General features: G+C 43.9%; 1 protein-coding gene across 1 annotated transcript in view; it reads left to right on the top strand.

Moving 5' to 3' along the window:
- The window catches only part of LOC138521039 (protein BNIP5-like), a 30946-nt gene extending 16078 nt beyond the window's left edge, over positions 1 to 14868 (top strand). Inside the window, exons 2-6 of the mRNA XM_069633552.1 lie at positions 2994 to 3736; positions 4382 to 4513; positions 8475 to 8536; positions 8906 to 9169; positions 11867 to 14868. Coding sequence (XP_069489653.1) covers positions 3001 to 3736; positions 4382 to 4513; positions 8475 to 8536; positions 8906 to 9169; positions 11867 to 11911 — 1239 coding nt within the window. The 5' untranslated portion in view covers positions 2994 to 3000 and the 3' untranslated portion in view covers positions 11912 to 14868. The remainder of the gene's footprint in view (positions 1 to 2993; positions 3737 to 4381; positions 4514 to 8474; positions 8537 to 8905; positions 9170 to 11866) is intronic.
- The last annotated feature ends 10038 nt before the right edge of the window (positions 14869 to 24906 follow it).

Here is a 24906-nt window from a genome sequence, read left to right as displayed (position 1 = left end):
AGCTTATTAGGGGCCCAGGGACAAGATAAATCCTGAACATCACGAGAATTCACATTAATACAATCTGTGTTCAAGTCTCCCAGAAAAATGACATGGCCACCCCATTATGTTTCAAGCCGATCATTAATGGATCCTACAGTGTACCCCAAAATGGCACTCAACCTACACGTACCCTCATGCCAATACAAATTAATAATTAATATCACAATAGATGGACTTCCTGAGATTTGGACATGGGTTATTAGGGCACCAAAATAGGAATCCATAGATGATTTTACAAGTAAATCCTTCCCTGGATTTACAAGGGTTAAAAAAATAAGCACAGGGGTTAAAAAAAAAGCCTTCATCTTGTACTGTAGAGCTTGAATTTCTTCCCCGGGAGTCTTTACACTCTCAAGCCTCTTCGTTACAAAGGCAGATATTAACTTCTCAACATAGGGCGACAGATCAAAAACAAATGCCTGAAGAGACTTGCGTTCCAGTAATACAATATCATAAACTAATTTGGATAATAAATATATCACAAAGCTATCAGTCCTGAATGAGTCAATAAAGTGTACACGCTGAAGATCACCCATGGAGAATTCCACCAAGCCCGGTATTTCTAAATATAAACAGAGAATATTAGAGCCGTTAAGGATCAGAAATCTGTTTTCCGGGAGAACACACTCCAACAAGAGCCTAAATAAGCCAGCTCCTTAAACTCCTGTGAAGAGCCCTTAGCATGATTATGCGAGGTCAAAAGGGCTCTTTGGCCCAGGGGGACAGCTATCAGATGAATCAACACCACCAAAATTTGACCTCATAATAGGCTTCTCCAGTCGTTCCACAGAGCATTGAGCTAGGCCAAACCTATTTTGCGAAACATTCTGCAGAGTATTAAAAACACTCTTAGCCAAGACTGTCGAGTTGATGATAGCAATCGGAGCAACCTTCGGGTTATTTTGTCCCGTATGCTGAGTTAAGGAGACTGCCGAGGCCAATTCAGTGACCCATGCCAACTGTTTAGTAGCCGTAACTCTTGTAGAGATTGTATAGAGTGAGTGGTGGATTCAGCAACAAAGACCACATCCGACTGGCCCGTCCTTGAAGTATCATTCTTGTTTTGAGTCAATGCTACTTGCACTGGTGTTTGCTTGAAGAGAGATCTCAAAAATCGAGGTGAAGCTGAATTTGTCATCTTCATGGATGGCCGATTTATGATTAGTCTCCTCAGTGGGCCCCAGTCTCCCCACCTTCAATGGTTGCCTCCCCACTGAAACCTTTGGGGATAATACAGGTAGGGGATTGGATCTCACCTCTCTCACCTCAGGTGAGGGTTCATCAGTGCAGATAACTTCACGAGAAATTACAGACAATGGTGAGACAGGGCAAACAGCTAAGGAAGTAGCCAACCCCAAGCAATTTTCACCATCAGAGTACAGTTGGGGTAACTTTGTTTCAACTCCTCTAGAAACAGGATCCAATAACACAATTCCTTGAGACTCACATGCAAGTTCACAAGCTCCCACACTAGCTATTTTAGATGGATTAATAGCTGGTTGGGGAACCCCAGAAGAAACAATTCTTTGAAATTTCTGATTAAACAAGTATTCCTTTGCAGACACATGGAGCTTGATATTGTCCTATTTAGAGAGTAGAGATTCCAGGAGTACAGAGTTCACCCTGGTTTCAGCTTTTAGGCCCTCATAACGAGAAACCAAAATGCAGAACACCTGGTTAAACTCTACTAATGACTGCGCCGCCACCGAAGATTGCCCATCATGTTGCATCCTAGGCAGGGCAGCGGAAAAATTGCTAAATGGCACAGTTGGAGACACAGAGCCAATAGATGAGAGGGAAGAGTCAAAATCTGGAACATACAACTTCCCCATATCCGGGCGGGGGGGAATCAAGACTGCTGGGTGAGATGGAATCAACTGACAAACCCATAGGGTTTACCACCCAGTCAATCTTCTCCTGATGACCAGATTGAGTTAACGGATTTGGAGCTTTTATCATCACCCAAGAAGTTCTGTCCTGTTTATTAGTCTTGTGGGTGCCATTTTGTGTTAAATGCAATGCCGCCAACCCTTTTTGAGCTTTTACAATAGCCCGACTTATAATTGGAATAAACACTGTAATTTTCCTCTGAGATTTAGTGGAGCTGATTTTCTCCAGCTATAATAGGGTTAAGGCTTGAAATAGTGGCACGGGGCACTACAGAACAGGGCTCATTAATACCAATTCCTACTTCAGAACATATGATGGAGGAAGGCACATTATTCACAATTCCCGCCTCCTCGTAGAAGGAGGACGTGCAAGATTAATCCCTGCCAAAAGGTCCTCATCTGATATATGCACTTGGTTTGACATTTTGCGAGTCCTTGACCACTGTGCAAAGTCATACATATACAAATGGAAGTACGTTTTTTGTTTCACCTTTTGACGCTGTTCAAAAGTCAGAGAAAAGGCTTACCAGGTAGAACAAGCTACTCCCACAGCTCAACAGCCTGATTGCCTGGACTGCCCAGACTGCAGCTTGTCGCAGCTTCACGCTGCTCTGCGGACTGTATAGGGATTATAAGCACTTCCTTCCTGCTCACACCACGACTCGGCAGTAGACAGTGAAAACAGACCACACACTTTTATTCACAATGATCCAGAGTAGACTGCCAAGACTGCAGCTCGTCACGGCTCTGCAGCTGTTAATGTTACCCAGCTTAATGGTACACAGTTTATTGACCTCACAAGAATGAAAATCAGAGGAGTCCTGCAGGTATTTGGACTTTCAAAGTGCAGGCATGCTGCATGACAGAAGGTAGCACTTAATGCTTAACCTATCCAACCAGTGGTCAAAAAAGTGAAGTGATTGCAACTACCACCTTTTAAAATAATATCCATTTCACATTCGAACTGTTTGCGATGTATACAAATAATTTTAGGTGAGAGCGAGTTATGAATAAACCACTGTAATGTTATTCTTTCTAAGTTAGTTTTTCCTTTTTCTTTAGGAGCGTAATGGAGGCGGGCGAAAGTTTTTCGGATGCCGAGCAGAACCCCGGTAGCAGCTTGCTGATTCTGGATAGCCAAGAGGTGAAAAAGGTGTTGGAAATATACGTGAAGCGCAGTTTAAGTAACTGCGAGGCAAAAACTCGAAACTACGAGGTGGTCCCAGTAGACTTGGGCATGCAAAGATCGACGAAGAAATGGAAAAAGTTGAAGAGGTCCATGAGTGATTTCGGCAAGTACTCGGGTCGCAGATATACAGTTCCAGACGAGAACAAACTGCCCCCGAAAAAAGAAACAAACACTGCGAATGCAAGGGCGTGCAAGGATCAGATTAGGCCATCCCAGAAAGAGATGTCGGAGGCGGAAGGCCATGTTCGTGGTATCGAAAGACCAATACTCAAAGCAAAGCAGGGAAAAAACCAACCGTCCTGGCTGAAAAACCTTATAAACTTTTTCAGACGGAGCAAAGATGAAGACAACAAAGAAGACTTGAAAGCCAACCATATGGACTCAAATGGGAACCATCTTCCGGGATGCCCAGAGCAAGAATTGCCTCCAGGCACATGTGTGTCATGTCAAGGCCTCGTCAAAACCAACAAAAAAAAGAGCAGTCTGAAGAAAGGCTTTTCGTTTAGGAAAAACATCACCGACGAGCAAAGGTGCCGTGACCCGGCAGACACAGACACAAAGTCAAGGAGACCTAGCCACCTCCCGCTGCAGCATATCAACAAACCAAGAACAGTCGGTAGGTGTCTGCTATGTGTGGTCCCTTGCAACCTGGACCATTGATTTCTTTTCATCACTTTACGGTGGATGTTGGTTAAATGGATCTGTACTGGTGGAGGGGATAAACCTGGTCTTCAGACAGACATGACTGGAACAGCCAGTTGTTTATGGGCGTCCTTCACACCCGACTACATTTCCATTGCACATGACTCCATCATTTGTGTGACCAGCCAACTTGTAAAACCCATGTGGGCAAGCCCTTTTCCCACACTGTAGTCATAACCCTCCCATTTCTATTCCCAAAATGTTATGTGGAAAGGCACTACCATGCACCATATTACAGACACGTTATATCAGTGCAAGCGCAATTAGCATAAGGGAAAACCTTGGCCAAGTGCAAAAAGCATATTCTTTAAATGCATTTTTGTGCCAGGCAAAAGGACTAGGACTAGGGGGAAAACAGAAAAATCCCCAAAGGAAGAATTTCATTTCTGAAAGCCCACCTGATGCTCTAGCTCCAAATTTAGTGCATGTGTTTGTACACTGCCCCCCTCCCCCTTATGACAGACATCCTTTGTGGCCTTCCCTAGCGTTATTATTGTACTGATGGGTTAAATTGTTCAACAGATGAGTATGTTTAAAAATAAATGTTTTATGCTTGCAGGTGAGTCAGACAGTGACTGCTACTACTCAAGCTTGTCTACTGAGATTGAGCAGATCGTGAAGGAGAGTGAGTACCAGGAAGGGCGACTCCGCCTCGCCAGCTCTCACGAGGACCTAGACTCAGAAGACAAAGGTATGTGGCCTGTTCACCTTGCACAAGTGCTTGTATAGAGGCAGGAAGGGCTGCGTCTTCCACCATCATCTATCAGTCTATAGTAGAGTATGCAAGGCATCGAGACTCATTTGCATTCTGTTGAACGCACTATTCTCCAATCTGTGCGCCCCGCGGTAGCCCTAATTTCTCAGCTCATAAGGCCTGCTGATTGCCCTTTGAGAGTAGTACCATCAGTGTGGAACCAGTATGTGCCAGGCTTAGGTGTTGCACACTCCTGAGCTAACTCCTCAAGTCTGAACGATACACCAATGACTGTAAGAACATTCCCTCTATCGATCACTGACATTGGCGCGCATTGCGCAATTACCACACATTGATCATTGATGACATGTTTCGCTGTTGGACAGAGTTGAGAGAAAGTGGGGCAGTGCAAAGAATTTAGTGCAGGAGCGCTTTATCGATGAATCGGCTAGTGTGGATGCATACGATCCCAGAATGCACTGCTGGGAATGAGTAAACGGTGAAAGGCTATGGGTCTGACTCACAAAGCTTTTTTTGTTGGTAGAAAATTAGGTATAATCTGAAACAAGTGAATGAGAAAAACAATCCTGATAAGGGTTACAGCGAAAAGTGAGCAAATGGATACGGGTGCTATTGAGGAATAACTCTTACAAGACAGAGTCATGATAAATGAGATCCAGTAATACAGAAGAAGACCAATTACAGCAAAGGGAGAAAGGAGGCAAGAGGAAGCAAGAGACAAACAAAGCATCATGAGGCTCGAGTGGTAGAGTGCATCAAGACGAAGAAACGCCTATTACTTTAGAACGGAGGTCAGTCGTGAGAGGTCCCTGGAGCGAGGAACCAAGAACTTGAAGGAAAGACCTAGCAGGCGAGTAAGAGTTCCAGGTTTACTCTAAAGCATCAGCTTTGTTCCGAAATATTTTGAGTTCCCGGTCCATGTTTTGACCATATTCCGGAGACTCTTGTATTGGGATCCAATGTCCTTCTGTCTGGCAGAGCTTCAGTGCTTTGATCTTCTCAACATTCCCAATATCAAGGAATCTCAGCTGATTGGCGTCACCCGGGTGTTCCTCTGAGCACTTGAAGGCCACTCCAGGCCTGATGTCATTGGGACTTACCTTGTTTTAAAATGTTCTTGGTGCTAATGTAAGAATCAACAGAACAGTTGCTGTCGCGGGAGGGCAGCAATCTGTGGCTCTGCAGATATTTTCCCTGCGGCAGCCATGACCCCCTCAACATTGACTATGCTTTCTGGGGTTCATAGGAGTTTTAGGCGAAAACATGGAAGCAGATTGCCTCTTGCTGGATCATAATGCATTTCTGCCACTGGAAAATCCCTTTAAAGGCTGGCCCACCGGTGTGTGTTTGGGCGTGCTCAAAGGCAGCGTGCCATCAAATCGACCGACGAGACGCTTAAGAGGATTTGCCATTGAAGTCCCAAACCACTTGCTGGGAAACTGTTACAAAGGGACTGTGTGTGTGTGTGTGTCATGATTGGCAAAATAAATAAAGTGGTTTAAAGTATAGTTTATGCACCAAACACGTAGGTCTCTTTTCATTAGTCTATTTAGTGGTGTTTAATAGTGTGTGGCATGTATACAGGATCCTTCAGAGCAAAAAGACATAGCAGACATATTTGCCATGGCTGGTGCAACTCCAGTTTCCACCAGCAGAGGCTCATCAAGAGCCAAACTAGCCATGGGACAAACAAACTCGCTGGCACCTATCCTTCCAGTCAAATTCATTTAAAGATTGTATTCACTGTTGATGGGACATTTTAAGAGATTTTGTCAGATGGGGCCCCAGGAGTAGCATGCCCACCCCCACCAGCCCTGCTGTATTCAAGTAGCACATGGAAATATCCCCACATGGCCTTCATTCTAATGTGAATGTTGTCTCTTTGCAAATGCCCAACTTATTTTGTTTAGGGAGCAGCTCTGTTAATGTTATATGTTGTGTGATGTTACGCCAAGACATACTATGTTTACAATACATGCTCGAAGAACACACAATTGATTGTCTTCATACACTGGACGAGAGAATTGCAGTTGATCACTGTTTAATATGTTATTATTCTGTTTAATAAAGTTTACATAATTTATTATAACAATATCATGTTTTTATGTTTATTACCAGCTGTCATGGTGACAGGCCTCCAGTGCATGCTATATTTCTGTCGGTTCTTGTCGATGTCCCAGGTTTATGTCCCATCACCTCGCCCCTTCACACAATGATGACTCAATCTCACAAATCTCTGTCCTATTGTAAAGGCACCCTGCTTAGGGATTGCCTATATCTCGGATATTTATTTATTTATTTAGTCATTTGTGTAGCGCAACAAAGCCCGGAGGCGTCTAGGCGCTTTTCTTAAGAAGGTTGGGCACAGTGTTTGCTTGTAGTGGGGATAGATCACAAACGTTACACATAAACTTGCATGGGTGGTCAGTCACTTACATTGATTACATTAAACAGATCCATTGCTTACATAGATTTATAAAAAAATGCCTAAATTGCATGGGGTTACAATGTTAGGCAGGTGCAGGTAGGAAGAGCTTTTAGAAATCTTGGGCAAAGGGCCAGGTTATAAGTCTTTTGCAGATGGAACAGAGCGAGGGGTTTGATCTTTGTGCCAGCAGCATGGAATTCCATTATTTGGCCTCGATCCTCTGTACGTCATTTCTGTTCAAAATGTCACTATATAGTCAATACATCCTGCGATAACATCTTAGCTACATTGAGAACTATACATTTCTTTTCATTTTCATCCGAAAAATTCATAAACATGCAATGGTAAATGAAACCTATATGCATCATTGTCATTTTCAAGGTAAACACACATCTAACTTTGAAAAGTAGCTCATGCCATTTTCTTTGGTTCCACAAATTTGCTGTATCTAACCAAACACGTTGGAATGCGGACAGGGCTGAAGTCAAAAAGACTCCCTAAATCCCCCTTCCTTCTTCATCCCCCTCTGTATCTTCACTTGTCCTAGTCTCTGTCCCTCTTCACTCCCATCAAGTAATTGCACACCTTTTAGAATTGCCCACATGTGCAGCCCCTTTAGCAGATATTTCCTGATCTTGCCTATAAGATAGATATGACATCACCTTGATCCCACGTTACCTTCAAGCCAAGAGCCTTCTCAATCATCCACTAGTTTATGATGAAAATATTTTAGATGCGATTATTGCAAAAACTTATAGCAATGACCGTCTCAATGAAATTGTTGGTAGTTGATATTGAAAATATGATTTCACTTGAAACGCTATATCATAGCTTTTCTCTGGGGGGCGGGGGATAACCCAGGGGAAACACGCTCACCTTGGAAGCAACACGACACGAAGCAACACAGTTTCAATCCTAGGATACGCGCTTAGCAACCTCTAGGCATTAAGCGTGTTATAAATAACCAATTACAATTACAAAAGTAGAAGGTGTCCTCCTGGATAGTGAGGGACACTGTGATCCAAAAACGTTCTCCCCCCCCTTGAACACTGCAAGCATGGAGATAGTTTACACTTTGAGAGGGGCGGAAACCCTTTCCTAGAATACGTTTAAACAAAGATTGTAAATCCTGGAATCCCCCCGACTATCAGGAATATTTGGAGCTTGTCAAAGTAGATAAATCGGTCATTCGTATAGGATCCGATTCCTGCTCCAGACACTTTTTGTGCCCAAAGTTAATTTCAATGGTTACACCTATTTTTCTGATGCATTCAATAAAAGCCCGAACAATCTGTATTCTGTTGTGTACCATAGAAGTAACAAGGGCAACATCTTTGCTGCCACTATTAATGCACAGATCTATGTCTTAATTGATCTTTAAACATTTTCTAGCATGAGATTTCAAAATCCAAGCATATAGATATCTGGAAGAACATGTAATTGATTTAATTGTCGATTTTCAACAGTTTTTCATGGGAAATTGTAACGCTGTGCTTTTTATTTTTGTAGAGCTTCTTATACGAAAAATTGCATCAATGCTTCAGAAGAAAGGTGATGAATGGGACAAAAAGGTATGAAAATGGTGACACAGAACAATTAATTTGCTTTTGTAGCCTTGGTTGTTGGATGTGCCGCTGGCAGAATTTTGCACCGCTTGGGGCTTCTTTTCATGAATTTGGAATTGACAGAAGGTTTCTCAGTAGGGACACAGAACCTTTGACTGTTAGGTAGAGTCAATCACATGCCTGTGTTGCCTGATGCCCCATGGCCCAGTTAACCTCCAGCAGTGTGTTCATTGCACCTATGTAACAAGAGTTACTTTCAATCCGTCCAAAGTTTGTGTGGTTTGTAAATTTGCTGGTTAGCATCAGAACCGAGGCTACCAGTGCATTGTGGGTGCATGTGGCTCTGCAGTGCTAACTTTCTGAATTTTATTGCAGATAAAAGAAGACCCCAAACTGAACACCTTCTTTCAGGACATCTCCTATACATCCTTCAAACAGTTGGCAGACATTTATGTGGACAAACAAGTGAAAAAAAAAGCAGTGGTATTAACGCCCGAAGAGGTGACCGTTGCATTCGCCGTACACTTGACTGCCAAGGTGGCCGGCATCTGCCCGCACCCCGTTAGCAGAATCATGGGCTTTGGAAACCAGTATCTCCAGGACACGTGCCCACAGCTGTCCTATTGCAAGAAAGGCATGGTAAGAAAAGGCAATTACAATGTTACTATTCCTGGTGCTTTTAAAGACAGCTCTCCATGAATATAAATACACGCAAGGATGTAGACTGGGGGGGGGGTGTTCCGAGCTACCTTATGCAAAAAAAGTACCCCTGCCAAGCCAGCAACCTCTGACTGATGCCAGGGGAATTGCAATGTAGCTCTTGACAGTAGTGCTATCTTCCCCAAATAGTTTTTGGGTCCCATTTGGAGGCATCTATTTCATGTAAAGGACATTTTACCCATCAGCCTTAATTCTAAGATCTATCCTTCTGACCTTCCTTATCCCCTGCTATCTTCCCTGCTGAATTCATCCACACAGCTGTTCTCCAAATCCTCAATAAAACCGCACTTGATTCTCCTCTTACATCTTATTTCCGAACGATCTCTCGTCTTCCATTTATCTGTAAACTCTTGTAACATATTGCTTATATCAAGTATCTGTGCACCTTAATCATTTTTCTCTATTGTCCTCCCATCAATCAGGCTTCTGTCCTCACCACTTAAATGAGACCACACTTTTATATGTTTCTAACTCTCTTCGCTCTGCCCGCTAGGCGAAGCAATCCTCTCTTCTTGTTCTCCTTGATTCGTCATCAGTGCCCGCTAGGCTAAGCAATCCTCTCTTCTTGTTCTCCTTGATTCGTCATCAGTGCCCGCTAGGCTAAGCAATCCTTTCTTCTTGTTCTCCTTGATTCGTCATCAGTGCCCGCTAGGCTAAGCAATCCTCTCTTCTTGTTCTCCTTGATTCGTCGTCAGCATTTGAGGCTGTTTACTAACTACTATGTTCTTCTCTTTATGCTTTCTCACTTTGGTTTAAGGAGATTGTCATTAAATGGTTTCGTTCTTTTCTCTGAAATCGCTCTTTATCGTGTTAACTAGTCAAGTACTTCCAGCACTACTCGTCTTAGGTTTGCTGAACCCCACAGCTCTATCCTTGGACCCCTCTTTTGCTCACTCTCTATACCATCCCACTTTCCTCCAACATTGCTTCCTTTGGTTTCTCTCAACATTTCTATGGGGATGACTCTCAAATTGTTCTCTCCTTTTCTTCCCTTATGGATTCTCTTCTTTCGACACACTCTGACTGTTTACTGGGTATCCATTTTTGGATGTCTTCAAACCATTTCCATCTTAACCCAACCAAGACTGAAGTTCTTTTCTTTCCACCATTATCCATTTCCCCTCTTCTTCCTCTTTCCTCCATTTCCCTCCCTCCTTGTCACTCGATATTGCAGTCTGCACATAATCTCGGGGGAAACCTTTTCTTCACTCTCCTTCTCCTCCCATATTTCTACTATTTCAGGCACCTGTCTTTTCAAAGTCTTTACCATCGCGAAGCTCATCCTTTCCTTTCCTTCCACACGGCCAAACTGCCGATTGCTGCTCTTGCATTACCTCTCCTTGTCTATTGTTCAACTGTTCGCTTTGCTCTTCCTGCAACTCAACTAGACCCCTTATAGTCCATCTAGCATCGTTCCACCCACCTTCTCTTTGGCATCCCTTTTCAGGATTCTACCTTTCAGCTCTATCTTGCCTCCATTCACATTCGTTCCAATCCAGCTTACTCTTCCATTTCTTATCTGTTGTCTTTAGATGTCTCCATGGCGTAGCCCCCTCCTATCTCTCAGACCTGGTCTCTTTTTATTGTCCGTATACAGGATCCTTCTGAATCTCAATTTCTTCCATCTGTCCTTGGTCCCTGCCGTGCATAATCCCGCTCCCGTTCCTTTTCCTTACTTGCACAAAAATACTCGAACCAACTCACACTTCCGCTCACTATCCTCTCTTCCACCTTTCCGTTCTCGCTTAGAAAACAATCTACTTACAGTTTCTTCTGTATACATTGTAAATATTACTCACTTATTTATACAATTGAAATCTGCTATGAAAATCAAATAAATACCATTTTATAGGGGTGAAGCTACAACAGCTAAATGATAGACTCAACAGACGGTGTTTTTTTTGCAAAGACATATGCCATCTTGATTTGCAAAGACTGCAGGTTTCAAAGTGGAGGGCTTGTTAGTGGGTTTCTTTGTCAAGTAATTGGAGTGAACTCCATAATGCCGTTAAGCCCCTGCATATCCTACACTACACAACCTCTAGCCTATCATTGTTTGAAAACTGGCTTAGAATTCCAATGCGTATATTAACTAACACACACTTTTCTCGGTGGCATCTAGATAGTTCATATTTTGTGGGTGAATACAGATCCACCCGAATACAAAACATTTCACCCTCCTGACTTTCTTTTTGCATCTGCAACTTCCTTCTCGACTTTGCTTCCCATCTTTCCTTACTTCTCTCTTGCTTCAGTCTTGCTCCTTCACAGCAGACGGAGGTCTGGTTTCCACAGGCAGGGAGGTATAATTGGGCCATGGACAAGTGACGTGCTACGAGGCACATACCATAGTGATTCGGTCCATTTCAAAATCATAGTAACATAGCATTTCATAACATGGCATACACACATTGGATATCGGTTAACATCACTTATATTGAAAACTGAACTTTCAACTTATAGTTCACCAAATGCTTTGCAAATTGATGCCTTACATTTGTTAAATTGTATGGCCGATGGTTTTCATCTCTATTTTAGTAAAGTATGACCAGATTTACGTTAACCAGTTCAATAATTCTATATTTTTAAGTAACATATGTTTTATTCATCACGCAGAATAACAGCAAGATTGAAAAAGATGTGTGCCAAAGTCCAGACTGAAGATTTCTGAAGGTCCTCAACTCAACGACCGCGCACTGTGAAATGTAGAGTGAGCCGCGACCCCAGCAGAGTTCTTCTGTATCATCACAAACCCTTCAAAGGAAACTTGGGGCAGTGAAAAGGTGTTTTTGGACTTGTATAAAATAGGAATTACTTTATTCCTAAAATACTGACATTTCTCATTGACGTGAAACTGTACAGATATGTTCGAATGTTTACATTGTGTGGACAAAATCCAGTACAACCCTCAAATGGTATGTTCTTCACAAAGCTAGTTCTCACGTGGACTCAATTGGTGGACTCTTGGAAGCTGTGTGCAGAACATGCCAATCATAGCCAGAGCACTAACCAGTGGAAGAAAATGATGAACCGAAATGTGTATACATTGGTACCCCAACAAATCGAACAGTAGATGATGGGAATGGTGCTTGCAGAAAGGAGTCCATACTCAACAGCCATCACTGAATACCTTAATTGGTCGTTAGTGGAGGCAAGGTTCGAACCTTTCCAGCATGCCACTTCATGTGATCTGTGAAAGATCATCACACCTTACCAACTGCAGGAACGATACCTTGTACGAAAGGACCCGCATTATTTGTAAACCTTTTCCTATTGAGTTATGGCAGAAATATCAGTTGTTTCACATTTTGGAAAAAAGTGAAAGACCTGACTGTCCCATCTCTTTAGAAGATCTAGGTTCTGATTTACAACGACCCTGCAAAGAGTGACACTGGGCCTCATTCCGAGATTGGCAGTAGTCATGGCGCTATTTGCGCCATGACTGCCTCCAATAACGGGTCCGGCACCGGTATGTTTCAATGGGGACTTACCGGTGTAGTCCGACCCTTGCGGGACCGGTAAGTCCCCATTGAAAAAGCCATTACCCATTCCCATTTGAGCCCCCCTCAGGGCTCACTGGGAATGGGGAAGTGCTAATAACGGTACCGCAAATTGCGGTACCGTTATTAGCTCTGAAGTCCCTTAACGGGTCCCGTCCATAACACCTGGTCAGACCAGGCATTAATGGAGGGACCCGCTAAGGGACCTCGTAGTAGGGCGGTAAGGGATTACCAGCACCGGTCTCCTCACCGGTGCCCGGTATCCCTTACCGCCCTACTCGGAATGAGGCCCACTGACTTACTCTGCTCCTTCTAGCATTAATTCCTGGTAACTTCTTTGTGACTTGAATAGTCTCTCTCTAGGAGCAAGCCAAAGTAGTACCTTTTATGTAAATTAGCCACCTCTGTCCCCAGAGTATGTAATTGTAATTGGTTATTTATAACGCACTTAATCGCCAGAGGTTTCTAAGCATGGACCCGGGATCGAACCTGTGTTGCTTGTGTCGCTTTGCTTCCAAGACGAGCACGTTCACCCTGAGTTATCCTCCCGAGACATGTGCAATCCCTCCAGTGCTTTGCCTACTACTGAGTTAGAAAGTTACAAATGCAGTTAATATTTCCCTACAACAGGCATTGTGCAGCAGGATTGAAAAATAAAAAGGCATTAAAGCTGCATGTGAAATATTCATAGACAGGAAGTGCAAATAGGTGTCACGTGAGCAATTATTTGAAAGACTCTTGAAAAGAACAACACATTCATTTGTAATTGATATACCATAACAAATATGTCATCTGACTATAAAAGACAACCTGAATTCATAGAAGTGTGGGGATAATTATCTTCATTTATTAATTTATTTCCAAAACGACATCAATTGATAAAACAAAACACAAAACAGAATGCTGACTAAACGTACATAATACACGAAATAAAGTCACATGCAACAATCCATTCCGCGAGTCCGCGCTTAGATATCTCTGGGTATTTGAGCGCGTTATAAATACGCAACCAAGACAAAAAACAATTAAGAAACTAAAAAAAATCCTGTAACTGCGCCTCGATGCCCGCGGGCTGTGTGAATGCTTTAAAAATGCAAATGAATAAATTCACATTCTCATACTCGCAACCACTTTGTGAAGATATAGGCACGATCCACCATCATACTATATCATTGCATACAAATACCACAAGTAAGTGCTGACTGCTCTAGCCTTCGACCAAGGCTAACAATGATGAAGGCAGATATCTCCCCAAGACAATATGCCATCTACAATTTAAATATTGTCCATAGTGGTATAAAGTTTCTTCAAAAGAGAACTTGGCATCCACAATTTACTTTTGTCCCTAATCGGTTATGGTCGAATATTCATAGGCAGCGCACATGGACACGTTCTGAATTGCAGCAGAGGACGCCTCAGAGGATAGCTCAGGGGCAACTGGTTCGATCCCCGGGTCCGCACTTAGAAACCTCTGATTATTAAGTGCGTTATAAATAATCCCTTACAATTTATAATAGAACACTGACCTTTGGAATCTGACTGGCTCATGGAATGTCTTAAAAGTTATGGGTTTCTGTGAAAAGGAAGAGGCAAGAGGGCCCATTCTGATTATCTTGATGACAAAAGAAAGTCCCCAAATACTGCTCCTGTGCTAGGTGTTGTGTAGATAGTTGAGTGGCTCACAACGCTCTGGAAATTCCCCCAAAAATCATGTTTGAAAAGGTGGTCTTCCCTTTTCCAATCTTTAAAATATCCAGCCTTGTGGATAAAATACTTGTACATTGTAAAAGTTACAAACGTGTGTGTAAATATAGCATCTGGACCTGCTTTTGGTACAATTTGGATACGCAATGTTGTATGCAATTACCTATTGTCTGTATTACAAAACTCTACCTCACCATTTGCCGTTTCATCATTTGTCTATAGTGTTAATTAAAGTGAATGTTTATGATTGTGGCTCAGGTTTTTGTGCAGGGACAACAGCCCATTCCCCCACTGTGCTTAGCTATTATTGGGGGAGCAGCACAATAAATGGGTGTTCCAAGATTTCTATTGTTTTTTAAAATGAATATAAGAATAAAAAAAAAAGCAATGGCTTGTGTTTCAACAGCAAGACAATGTGTGTGCTGTTAATTTAAATCTGTGAGCCCTGGGTTGTGAAAAAGCATTTGTCAGTAATAACGTATACATGTTTTGAGGGGGACAATGAGGTAAAGAGGTCGAGTCTTGTGCATTAGCAACCTTTAAACACTATCCACACCCTGTGGATGTTGAAATGCCCATGTGACACTGGGAATGGGGTAATTATGGCATCCTCTCTGTGGTGTGCACCACTGCCTTTTGTCAGCCATTGGCATCTTCCATTGAATAGAATTAAAATACAACCATATGAATTTACCCTCATTTCATTATTGACCAACATGGCTCCTCATAAAGGGGAGTGTCAGCACTTTTAATGTGTTAAATCGGGCCAAAAACTCTCAGCAAAATGTATTGATTGATATTTTATTTCTATCGCGCTCGTACACAAGTGTTTCAGAGTGCGACAAGACAAGGGAGGGGAGGGGAGGGGAACAGGGTAGAACAAAACATCGATCTTACTAGGCCCAGTGACATTGAGAACGTGCAAGTGCATGGGAGAGGGGGAGGGGAAAAGTGCATGGAAGGGGGAGAAGTGGAAAGTGCGAAGCAGAGGAGAAACAGATAAATAACAATAAATACATAATAAAGGCAACAAACAGTGGTAATGCAGGCCGCAATTTGCAAGTGCTAGGTTTAAGGCAACAGACAGGGTAGGTCTGATAAGTGCAGGAAGAAAAAGGGGGGCTGTATGGGTACAGATACAGAACCCAGTGCAAGGGGTGGCCCGGAGACAGTGCAGGAGGGTGGCAGGATGAGCAGGTACCTGGGCCCAAAGGACAGAGGGTGGCCAGGTGCATGGTGCCAAGAGAGAACAGATCAGCAGGGGAGAGGGGGAGCGAAGGCAGAAGAAGTTTTAGAGTGGCAGGGAGGCTGTTCCAGAGGGAGGCCCCAGCTGAAGACAGAGATCTACCCCCAGCTCGTTTCTTAGAAAAACGACTGACCCTGAGGGAGTTGGAGGTAGAGGAGCGAAGAGCTTGAGAGGGGAGGTATTTGCAGAGGGATAGCTGAAGGTATTTTGGACCCAGGCCCCAGAAAGCCTTGTGGACAATGCAGAGGGTTTTGAATTTAATCCTTGCATCCACTGGGAGCCAGTGGAGAGATTTCAGAGCTGGAGAGATACGATCCCAGGACTTGAGGCCAAGGACAAGTCTCGCAGTCCTGTTCTGGATTAGTTCCAGAGGGCGGAGAGTAGAGGCAGGTAGATTTAGAAAGAGGCTGTTACAATAGTGCAAGCTAGAGATAACCAGAGCTTGGGATACCATGAGCTTCTGGGGGAAAGAGAGGAAAGGCAGAGTACCCCTGAGGAGGTGCAGTCGGAAATTTGACTTTTTAGAGACCTCAGAGATGTGGGCAGAGAAGGAAAGGGAGGAGTCAAAGATGACCCCGCGGTTCTTAGCCTCGCAGGTGGGGGTAGGAGGGCCAAGGGAGGCCGGCCAGAGAGTGAGGGGAAAGGATGGTGAATAATCAGTATGAGGGGGATGCTAGCTTATCATAAATGCCCATGCCAAAATGATAGTGCACACACGTGGACTTGCTGAGACAGTCTACAGGCGCCATCAGCTACAGCTCTGTGGTGGCACAGAGCAGATTCAAAGGTCACATATATATCCTTGACAGCTGCAGAGGCACAATGTTCCTGCAGGCACAGGTGGCTTTTTAACCTTGCCCATCTCCGAGCTAAAGTATAATAATTGTATGCCTTGGATAGTTTGGTGCCATATACATCTTAAATAAGCCAGGCCTATTTGTGGCATGATAACTGAAAAGAGATCACAGTTATACAGACACTGCGATAATACATTTGTATCAGCTCTGTGAGTGGGGCATCTATGACGGGTGTCTTGGCTGAGTGTCTCCAGTACAGCCATGATCTTTCCCCTTGATTCTCTCAACACCTTCCTCCAGGACACAGGAATGTCTTCCAGGGAGTCCCCTCAAAACACTGATGCAAAGGCAGCAAAGACATAACAAAAGCCTCCCTCACACCAGGGCGCTGATTGCTGCACTTCTTTCAAGCCAGAAGATACGGGAAGCCCGGAGCTAGAATAGCTGGAGCGGGAAGGTAGCCCTGGAGAAGGATCCCACCATCTTGGTTTCAGTTAGTGCTTCGTTAGTTAGTTCCTTTATTCAGTCTCCTCCATTTGCTGCTGAAAAGGTACTCTGGGTGTGAGGTCATAAGGCAAAGGGCACTTGTTACAATAATAGGGAATGGACCCTTACAGCAGGTTTGCCTTGAACCAATCCCCTGTTATATTTTGCCTTTAAAAGGAGAGGGGCACCCCTCATTGTTTGACTCCTCTTTGAAACATCAAGAGATGAAGGATACTCTTTGGAACATCTGTTGGTGGTGTACTCCATTCCAAAGTCCTGCACCATAGAGGTGAAGATGGAAGACATCCAAGGGCGAGGATACTTTTTCCCCATTAGGTTCTTTCCAGAATAGCCTCAACCCATTGCATTCCCACATCATATGTTCGAATGAACCCACTCTGTGATTGCATCTCAAACACGCCTCAGAATCTAGCAAACCCCATACATAAATATTCTGCAGGGCCCAGTACACTCTTTTAAAAATGTTTATCTGTCTTGTCTTTTCTCCTAGCTATAATGATGCCATATTCACATTCCTGCACAAACTTTTCCATCTACACGCACTCATTTCGGAGCCTTTTGATACTGACCATTTGTCAAGTAGATTTTCATTAACTTCTTTGTATTTAGCCAAGTGTTTATAGACCTTTGAAGAAAAATGTCTCTCAAATTTTGATTCTTTCAACCATTCGGCAACAATCTTCGCTCTGTACTGGGAGTCTCTCACCAACAGCCCTCTTTAATCTCCAATATTCTGCATATGTGCAATCCTCCCGACCCCTTTCAGCAGTTGAACTAGTAAAAGTGATAATTTATTTATCTGTAAACAGACCGCCTAGCCACTGGATACCGCTCAGAAACCAATTTGGCCAAAGCAGTGTTTTCCCTTCTATCGTAATCTCAGGGTGCAGCCATAACGATGATTTTTTGGAACAGGTGACTTCACAAGGCTAAGCCAGCACTTCCTCAAGAATTTTGTCAGTATATAAGACTTGCATCCACTTGCATCTTCAGATGTCAGGAGTGCCCTTGGTGACCGGGGTGTACACCCTCTTGGGTCTGCCTGTGTCCAAACAACTGTCGAATACTCAATGAAAGGAAGCAAATGTCTTGCTGGGAAGGCTAGATGATAGTTCGCAAAATCGGGGACTCCCAAACTCCCTTTCTCAGTCGATAGCTGTAGCTTCCACAACTTCAGAAGTGGTTGTTTTCCATCCCACAAGAAAGACTGTATCATACGCTCTATCTTCTTCATGTCCTGTTTCTTTACCGCCATGGGGATCAGCCTTAGAATGTAATTAATACGTGGAGCAGTAGTCATCTTAATTGCGTTCAGCCTCCCCCAAAGACTCAGCCCCAATTCGTTCCATTCACGCAAGTCATTCTTCAGATTCTCAATCATACTTCACAAATTTACTTCATCATGCGATTCACATCTTTTGTTAGCCAAATGCACAAATATCGCATGCACTCTGGGAAACGACTGAAACCATAATTACTCAGCTGCCGACTGGTACATGCTTCTGAAGCTGACATAGCTTCCAATCTCGTCCAGTTTATTTTGTATCCTGAGTGATCATGAAAGGTATCAATTTGTTTCATTGCTGATGTGCCCACACTAACCAATAAAATGTTGTCTGCATATAGCCATAGTTTTTGTGATGCTTCTCCAACCTGGATTCCTCAGTTCACTGGATCCTTTCTGACCTTTTTGGCTAATGGCTCCATCGCAAGGACGAACAGCAATGGGGAGAGTGGACATCCTTGACTCGTACCCCTCCCTAGTTCGAATCCTTCTGAAGACAATCCATTTGTATTCACACTTGCTGACTGGTTTTGAGTGCAACAGCTCTACCCATTGTATCAGATTTTCGGCCATCCCAAAACCTTCCAATACAGCCACCAGGTAGATCCATTCCATGCAATCACATGCCTTCTCCGCATCTAATGACAAGATCGCCACATCCGTTGATATTTTCTGTCTTTCCTATAAGATCAGTCTGTGCATGTTCTCATATGCATTCCTCCCCTTAACAACGCCTGTTTGTTCAGGGTCAATAATCCCAGGTCAAAGGTTCTCGTCATATAGCCAACAACTTTGCAAATATCTTACTGCGAGTGTTAATCAGGCTTATTGGTCTATAGATACTCAAGTGCACTGGGGGCTTGCCTTTCTTCAGAGACAAGGATAGCGGTGATAGGGAATAATCCCTTAAACCTTGATGAATCCAGTATGGCCAGCATTAGTTCATATACTACATCCAGCATAACCTTGTACAATTTATCTGGCAGACCGTCCGGACCCAGACAGTTGCCTACATTCAGGTGAAACACAGCTCTTTTAAGTTCCTCTACACTAAGATCCTCATCCAATCCAAGTCTCTTTTCCGGGTTGATTCTCTTTAAGTTGCATCCTTCAATATATACCTTCATATCATTAGCATTCATCTTATCTTATGAAATGTATAGCTTTGTATAATATTCTCTGAATACCTGATTGATCTTCTTTGGCTTGTATGTTAGAACACCAGTCATGCCTTCGATTGCACTAATTGACTTTTCATTTTCCATAACCCTTAGCCGATCACATTTCTCACCACCTTCATAGTAGTCTCATCTCGTTCTGAACAGGAACCTAGCCTCCCTTTCCAAAATTATTAGAAATGACGATTCTTTAAAAAAAAAATTATTAAGACTTAAAATGGTTTACAACATAGAACACCTTTATTCAAAAATGAACGCACATTGCACGCAGCTAAACATTTAAAAAATAATAAACCTAAACGAAACTTACAATACAAAAATCGTTTAATACATATATCAATGTTGACATACACGTGCAATAGCAAATGTTCTAATTAATAGATCTAGTTACTCCAGAGCTCTTCTCCTGATCTTCTATTATTTAATGGCACCGATTCTCTACAATCACTTTCTTTAATTTTAACAATTTTTGTGTCCTATACTCCTTCCTGATCATTTATTTCGGCAACTTCTAATTTCACTGCAATTAATTACAGAAATGTTGCCAGTGCCAATGTAATGAGTTTTATCTGCTTCAATTAAAATCTGCCACCATGCATTTGCTGAGCGCGATCCATGCTTTACGATAATGGGTCCCATTTCTTGGATTCTTTCCCTATGCAACACAGGGCAGCTGATTACTATCCGGATGTTGACACAGTCTGCATGTGCTGGTTTTCTTTAATATCCTTTCCTCTTCCTAACCATCTGGTAGGCGATATGTTTTTTTTTTTAATTTCTTATTTCCACTGGTAGGCGATATGTTGTTTAACTGGAATCTCATATATTGCCTTCTCAGGAACCAATTCAGGAAGATTTGTAAATATTTGGGTATTTCATTCAATTTACGTACCCCGGACCAGAAATCTTCTTGATGCTTATATTTATAAATCTCTTCCCGCGTGTTTATCCAGTCATTCATATATAGGTTTTTCTTGATCTTCCCTGGTTCTCGCAGCAGTGTTTTTTCCAATTCATTCAAGTCTGTCACTGTTAACTGGCAAATGATTTGCCATTCCGTGAGATGCTGTTCTTTTGGATCTTTCATTTCCTTTTTCAACACCTGCAGGGGGCCTTCGGACTTTCCTCCATGACAATGACATTTCAATTGATATAGGTGCATGGTCAGAAATCAAAAATAGTACCAACTCCCCTCCCCCTCCTTTACAATTCTGTGAGCATAAACCAGATGTCAGGAGTAGATCAAAAAGGCGCCATCTCCCGCGTTAGGAGCATAAATATTGCAAACAGTGTATATTACATTTTGTATATTCACATTGATATACACAATCATTGTCTTTGTTTGTCTTCATTGTCTTTTTTACATGAAATTTCAGACACAGGCAAATTCATTTGAATTAATGTACACACCCCTCTAGAACTGGAAGTAAAGGATGAACAAAAAACCTTCCCCACACATTCCAGTCTCATTTTTTCTGCCTCGGTTTCAAATATGTGTGTCTCCTGTAATAAGGCTGGATCAGCCCCCATCTTGTTGAAATGATCTAAAATTCTCTCTTTTGTTTGCACAATTAGCTCCATTAACATTCCAAGAGACCACCCTTAGGCAAACGTTGGTGGTATTTGCCATAGTTGAATTGTCTGATCCCTACCCTACGAAGAAGTACCCACATAGCACAAATGCAAAGGCAAACAAACAACAAACACAAAAAATCACAAAACAACTTGGTTTTGTCAAGCTTAACATCAAAGCACTGCACTGTTGTTCTCTTTGCAGTGAGAACTATGTCCATTCCTCCCCGTTAGTTCTAATTTTTGACTTAATTTACTTCTCTGTCAAATTCTATACGTCACATAACCTTATATTCCGGTTCGATGCATATCATTAACTTTAAATCCTTAACTCCCTTTAAAGAGTCCATGTTGCTAATCCGTCGGGAGGGTTATGTTACTCTTACTGTCAGGCAAAGCACTTTGAGCCGCATACATCTTTAATGCACCCGATAAGTCAAGTGACCACTCTGTCCGCCGTCCAGAACATATTTCTTGATCCTTGTTTTAACTCAGCCACTCATTCCACATGGTCTAGATCACACCTTCAATGCAGCCTTTCCATCAATTATGAATTCAAAGAATGTTGAACACTACAGGTGCGACATTGGTATTTTCACATTTTAACCCCCATGGCAGAATTTGGATTTCCACACCTCGAGTAAGTGGATCCTCATGCTAACATAGTAACACTGGATTAATGCCATCTCTCCACCCTGCTTGCGTGAGTGTGTAAGTGTCATCACCTGAAATTCGAGGTTCTAGTGGTGAAGTTCATCCAGGCCTGCTCACATCTTCCCAGACCCTGCACACAATTGTAACACAGATGAATGTCTGGCCGCTCAGAACCAGCCTTAAATAGAATCTGGGTGTAATTATGAGTTTGGTGGTGCAGCGCATTGTTGGCAGCAATTCCGCTACTGACACTTTTTGGGCAGTAACAGAATTGCTGCCAGTTTTATCACATCTCCAAATTCTGACTTTGGTGGAGAAGTGCAGCAATGACATCCTGCCTACTTCAGGGGGTCCCTCCACCACTTTAACATTGACGCAAAGGCAATAGGCTGGATACACCTGTTTTCTTACATAGAGTATCTCCTTCAACCAAAAGCCTGCATATTCTGCATATTTCATTAATGCAGTCGGTTGTTAGTGTTTTTAACAGTTTGTCTATTCTTTTAGCTAGATTAAAGTCTTATTCATTTATTTTATCGAGCCTTAATTGGATATCAATGAACTGTTCTTGTGTCGATGCTCCCTTGCTGGCTCACACCTCATTGGAAGAGGAGAGCCTGGGCTCAGCCCATGCTGCCTTAAAGAGGCAAAGGAGGGGTATGCAACGTTCATGTTTTGCCTGTTTCATCTTTATGTCTGAGATTACGGGTGGCATAGCAGTTTTGTAATTTAGAAACCTCTAGTCATCCCTGAACTACTGCAGTCCACACATTATTTTTATGGTGGCCCATCTTAAAAGATAGCTTCTTGATGTTCGGGCAGTGATGCTTATGTACACATTCAATTGTGAGATCGGTGATATTCGTTCTCACAGCTCCTTGCTTATAGCCTGGTTACTCTCGGTTGGCAGCAGATGCCACCTTCCTAATCGCCCTTAACCATTGCTGAAATTGCTTTGCCCAATATCGTTAAAGTGCGGGCAACTGGTTGGCCACCAGGGGGCGCACGGATGAGTCCTAATTCCGTGTGAACTCCGTAACCGCAGGTCCTTAGGGTGACTTGACCCCCCACCTTGTGACCCCCCATCCCCAAAATTGATGAGGAGCCGACGGAAGATCCCCCCCTCCCCCATACTGGCAAGAAACCTGATTGAAATCGGACTCTGGAAGGCTGAGAAACTCACCTTCCAAGAGGGGCCCACGTGTGGCAGCTCCGCGGTGCACTCGACTCCTGTGAAGCCTGCGCAGCGCTCGGAGGCAAACCCCGGACCTGTGGAGCTGAGCGAAGCTTGGACTGCTCCCCACCCCCCGTGAGGACAGCCTCCCCCCCTCCCTTGGGACTTGCCGTGACACTCCTAATTCGGTTGGGGGCACAGAATACACCCCATCACGGAGGAAAGGTAGGTGGCCGCCCCCCGCCCTCTCCCCACAGGGCCTCGCTGGGCGATCGACCACCCTGCGCCGCCACTAGATCCCAGGCGGCCTGAGAACACACGGGGGCCGTGTGATATGCGGGCGGCCTCGCTGCCGTGGACCCGGTGCCCGCGCCTGAAAGAGAATGAGCGAAGGCGGGGGAGGGGCGCGCACACCCCAAAGGACACGGGAGACCCCCAAGATCCCTCAAATTAAAAGGGCCGACAGTCCCCTTGTTGAATAGATAAATAATTGAAAGGAGAAGAGGGAAGGAGGGCAGAGAAGAAGGAGAGGGGGGGAAAGAGGAACTAAGGGAAAAGAAGCATTATTCTCCCCAGTCAGCACCCGAGCATACTGATCACAAACGCTACATCTCAGACCACTGCCTTCCTTACTCCTGGCCAGGCAGCAGTAAAAAATACAGCAGAAGCCTGAAGACCTTATTTGCACGCCCCATGGTGCACCTCACTGCACAGGCCCCCGGAATCAGCAAAGGAAAGCCACTGAGTCCCATAATCCACACGCCCCCGAAATGGGAATAAAAAAAAGAGGCTGAGGACAACAAAGCAACACAAAGACCACTCATATCTTAGAGGAAGTGCGCAGTAACCTCAAGGAACTCACACAATTTAAATCACAGAGCACACCCCTCAAAGCACTACTACCTAGAGAGAGAAGGAGAACCTCATTCAGTACCCATTAAACCAGCAAAAGGCCACCGGGACTGAGGGTTGGGCCCCCGCTAGAGGGGCATGTGCAACCTCAGGTGACCCACCACATATAAGCACTGACATCTCAGGAGAATCTCGCAATTCTTCCTCTGATCTGAAGGCCACCCAGGCCACAAAGACCAATTACAACAGAGACAGCGCATTAAGCCTGCTACACGAAAGCGGAAGAGACAGCCTGGACATAGATTGAATAGAAACCCGAGAGCATACGACTCGGCCCAGGGAGAAAGCCCCTGCACCCCACCCACGTAGAACTTACAACAGAGATAACGGGGGAGTCTCCTGAATATATGCAGGCAAAAGAAAAGCTAGCTACCTACGCCTACGCCCCCCCGCTCACAACATCGTTGCCCATATGATGGCGACCGAAGCAACAGTGCACGGCGAAACGGCGGCCACAAAGGGCGACATAGCGGCTCTGTTGTCCGAGATAAGGAACATGGGAGCCAACATAGGGGGCAAGATTGACAAGATTACCCAACGCATGGATAAGATTGATGATAGGCTGGATGGGGTGGAAAACAATCAAGCTTCAATAGACACCCTGGAAATGCAACTGGAACACAGAATAATGGATCTTGAGCAGAGAGAGGAAGAGTACAGATTAAAAATGGACGACTTGGAAAATTGAGAGAGACGCAACAGCTTGCGCTTTTTTGGAATTCCTGAACGGGAGGGCGAAACAGAGGAGGACTTAAAGGTAACGATCCACAAGATCATTGAGCTCCTGGCGGCCGATGATGCAATCGACAAACCAAGAACCGAACGGATCCACAGAGCAGGAGGTCCGCCGGGAGGCTCAAGATCGGTCCTTGCCCGCTTCCATCGATATCAGGACAAGGCTAAGGTTCTCGAAAAGGCAGGCGAGGAGAGCGATCACTCTCAATGGAGCACAAATAACTATATACCAGGACCTATCTGCCATGACGCTAGCCGATAGAAGGATGTGTGGCCCCCTGACGAAATGGTTGAAGGAACAAGACACCCGATACAGGTGGGGATACCCCTCCTCCCTCTCTTTCGAGCACAACGGCACGAAGTTCAGATTACAAACAGAGAGGGAAATAAAG

The sequence above is a fragment of the Ambystoma mexicanum genome, chromosome 13 (assembly GCF_040938575.1).
Source record: "Ambystoma mexicanum isolate Mex_15411 chromosome 13, UKY_AmexF1_1, whole genome shotgun sequence".
NCBI classification, from domain to species: Eukaryota; Metazoa; Chordata; class Amphibia; order Caudata; family Ambystomatidae; genus Ambystoma; species Ambystoma mexicanum.
The sequence above is the reverse complement of the archived record's forward strand: the minus strand, read 5'-3'. Positions and strand labels throughout refer to the sequence as shown.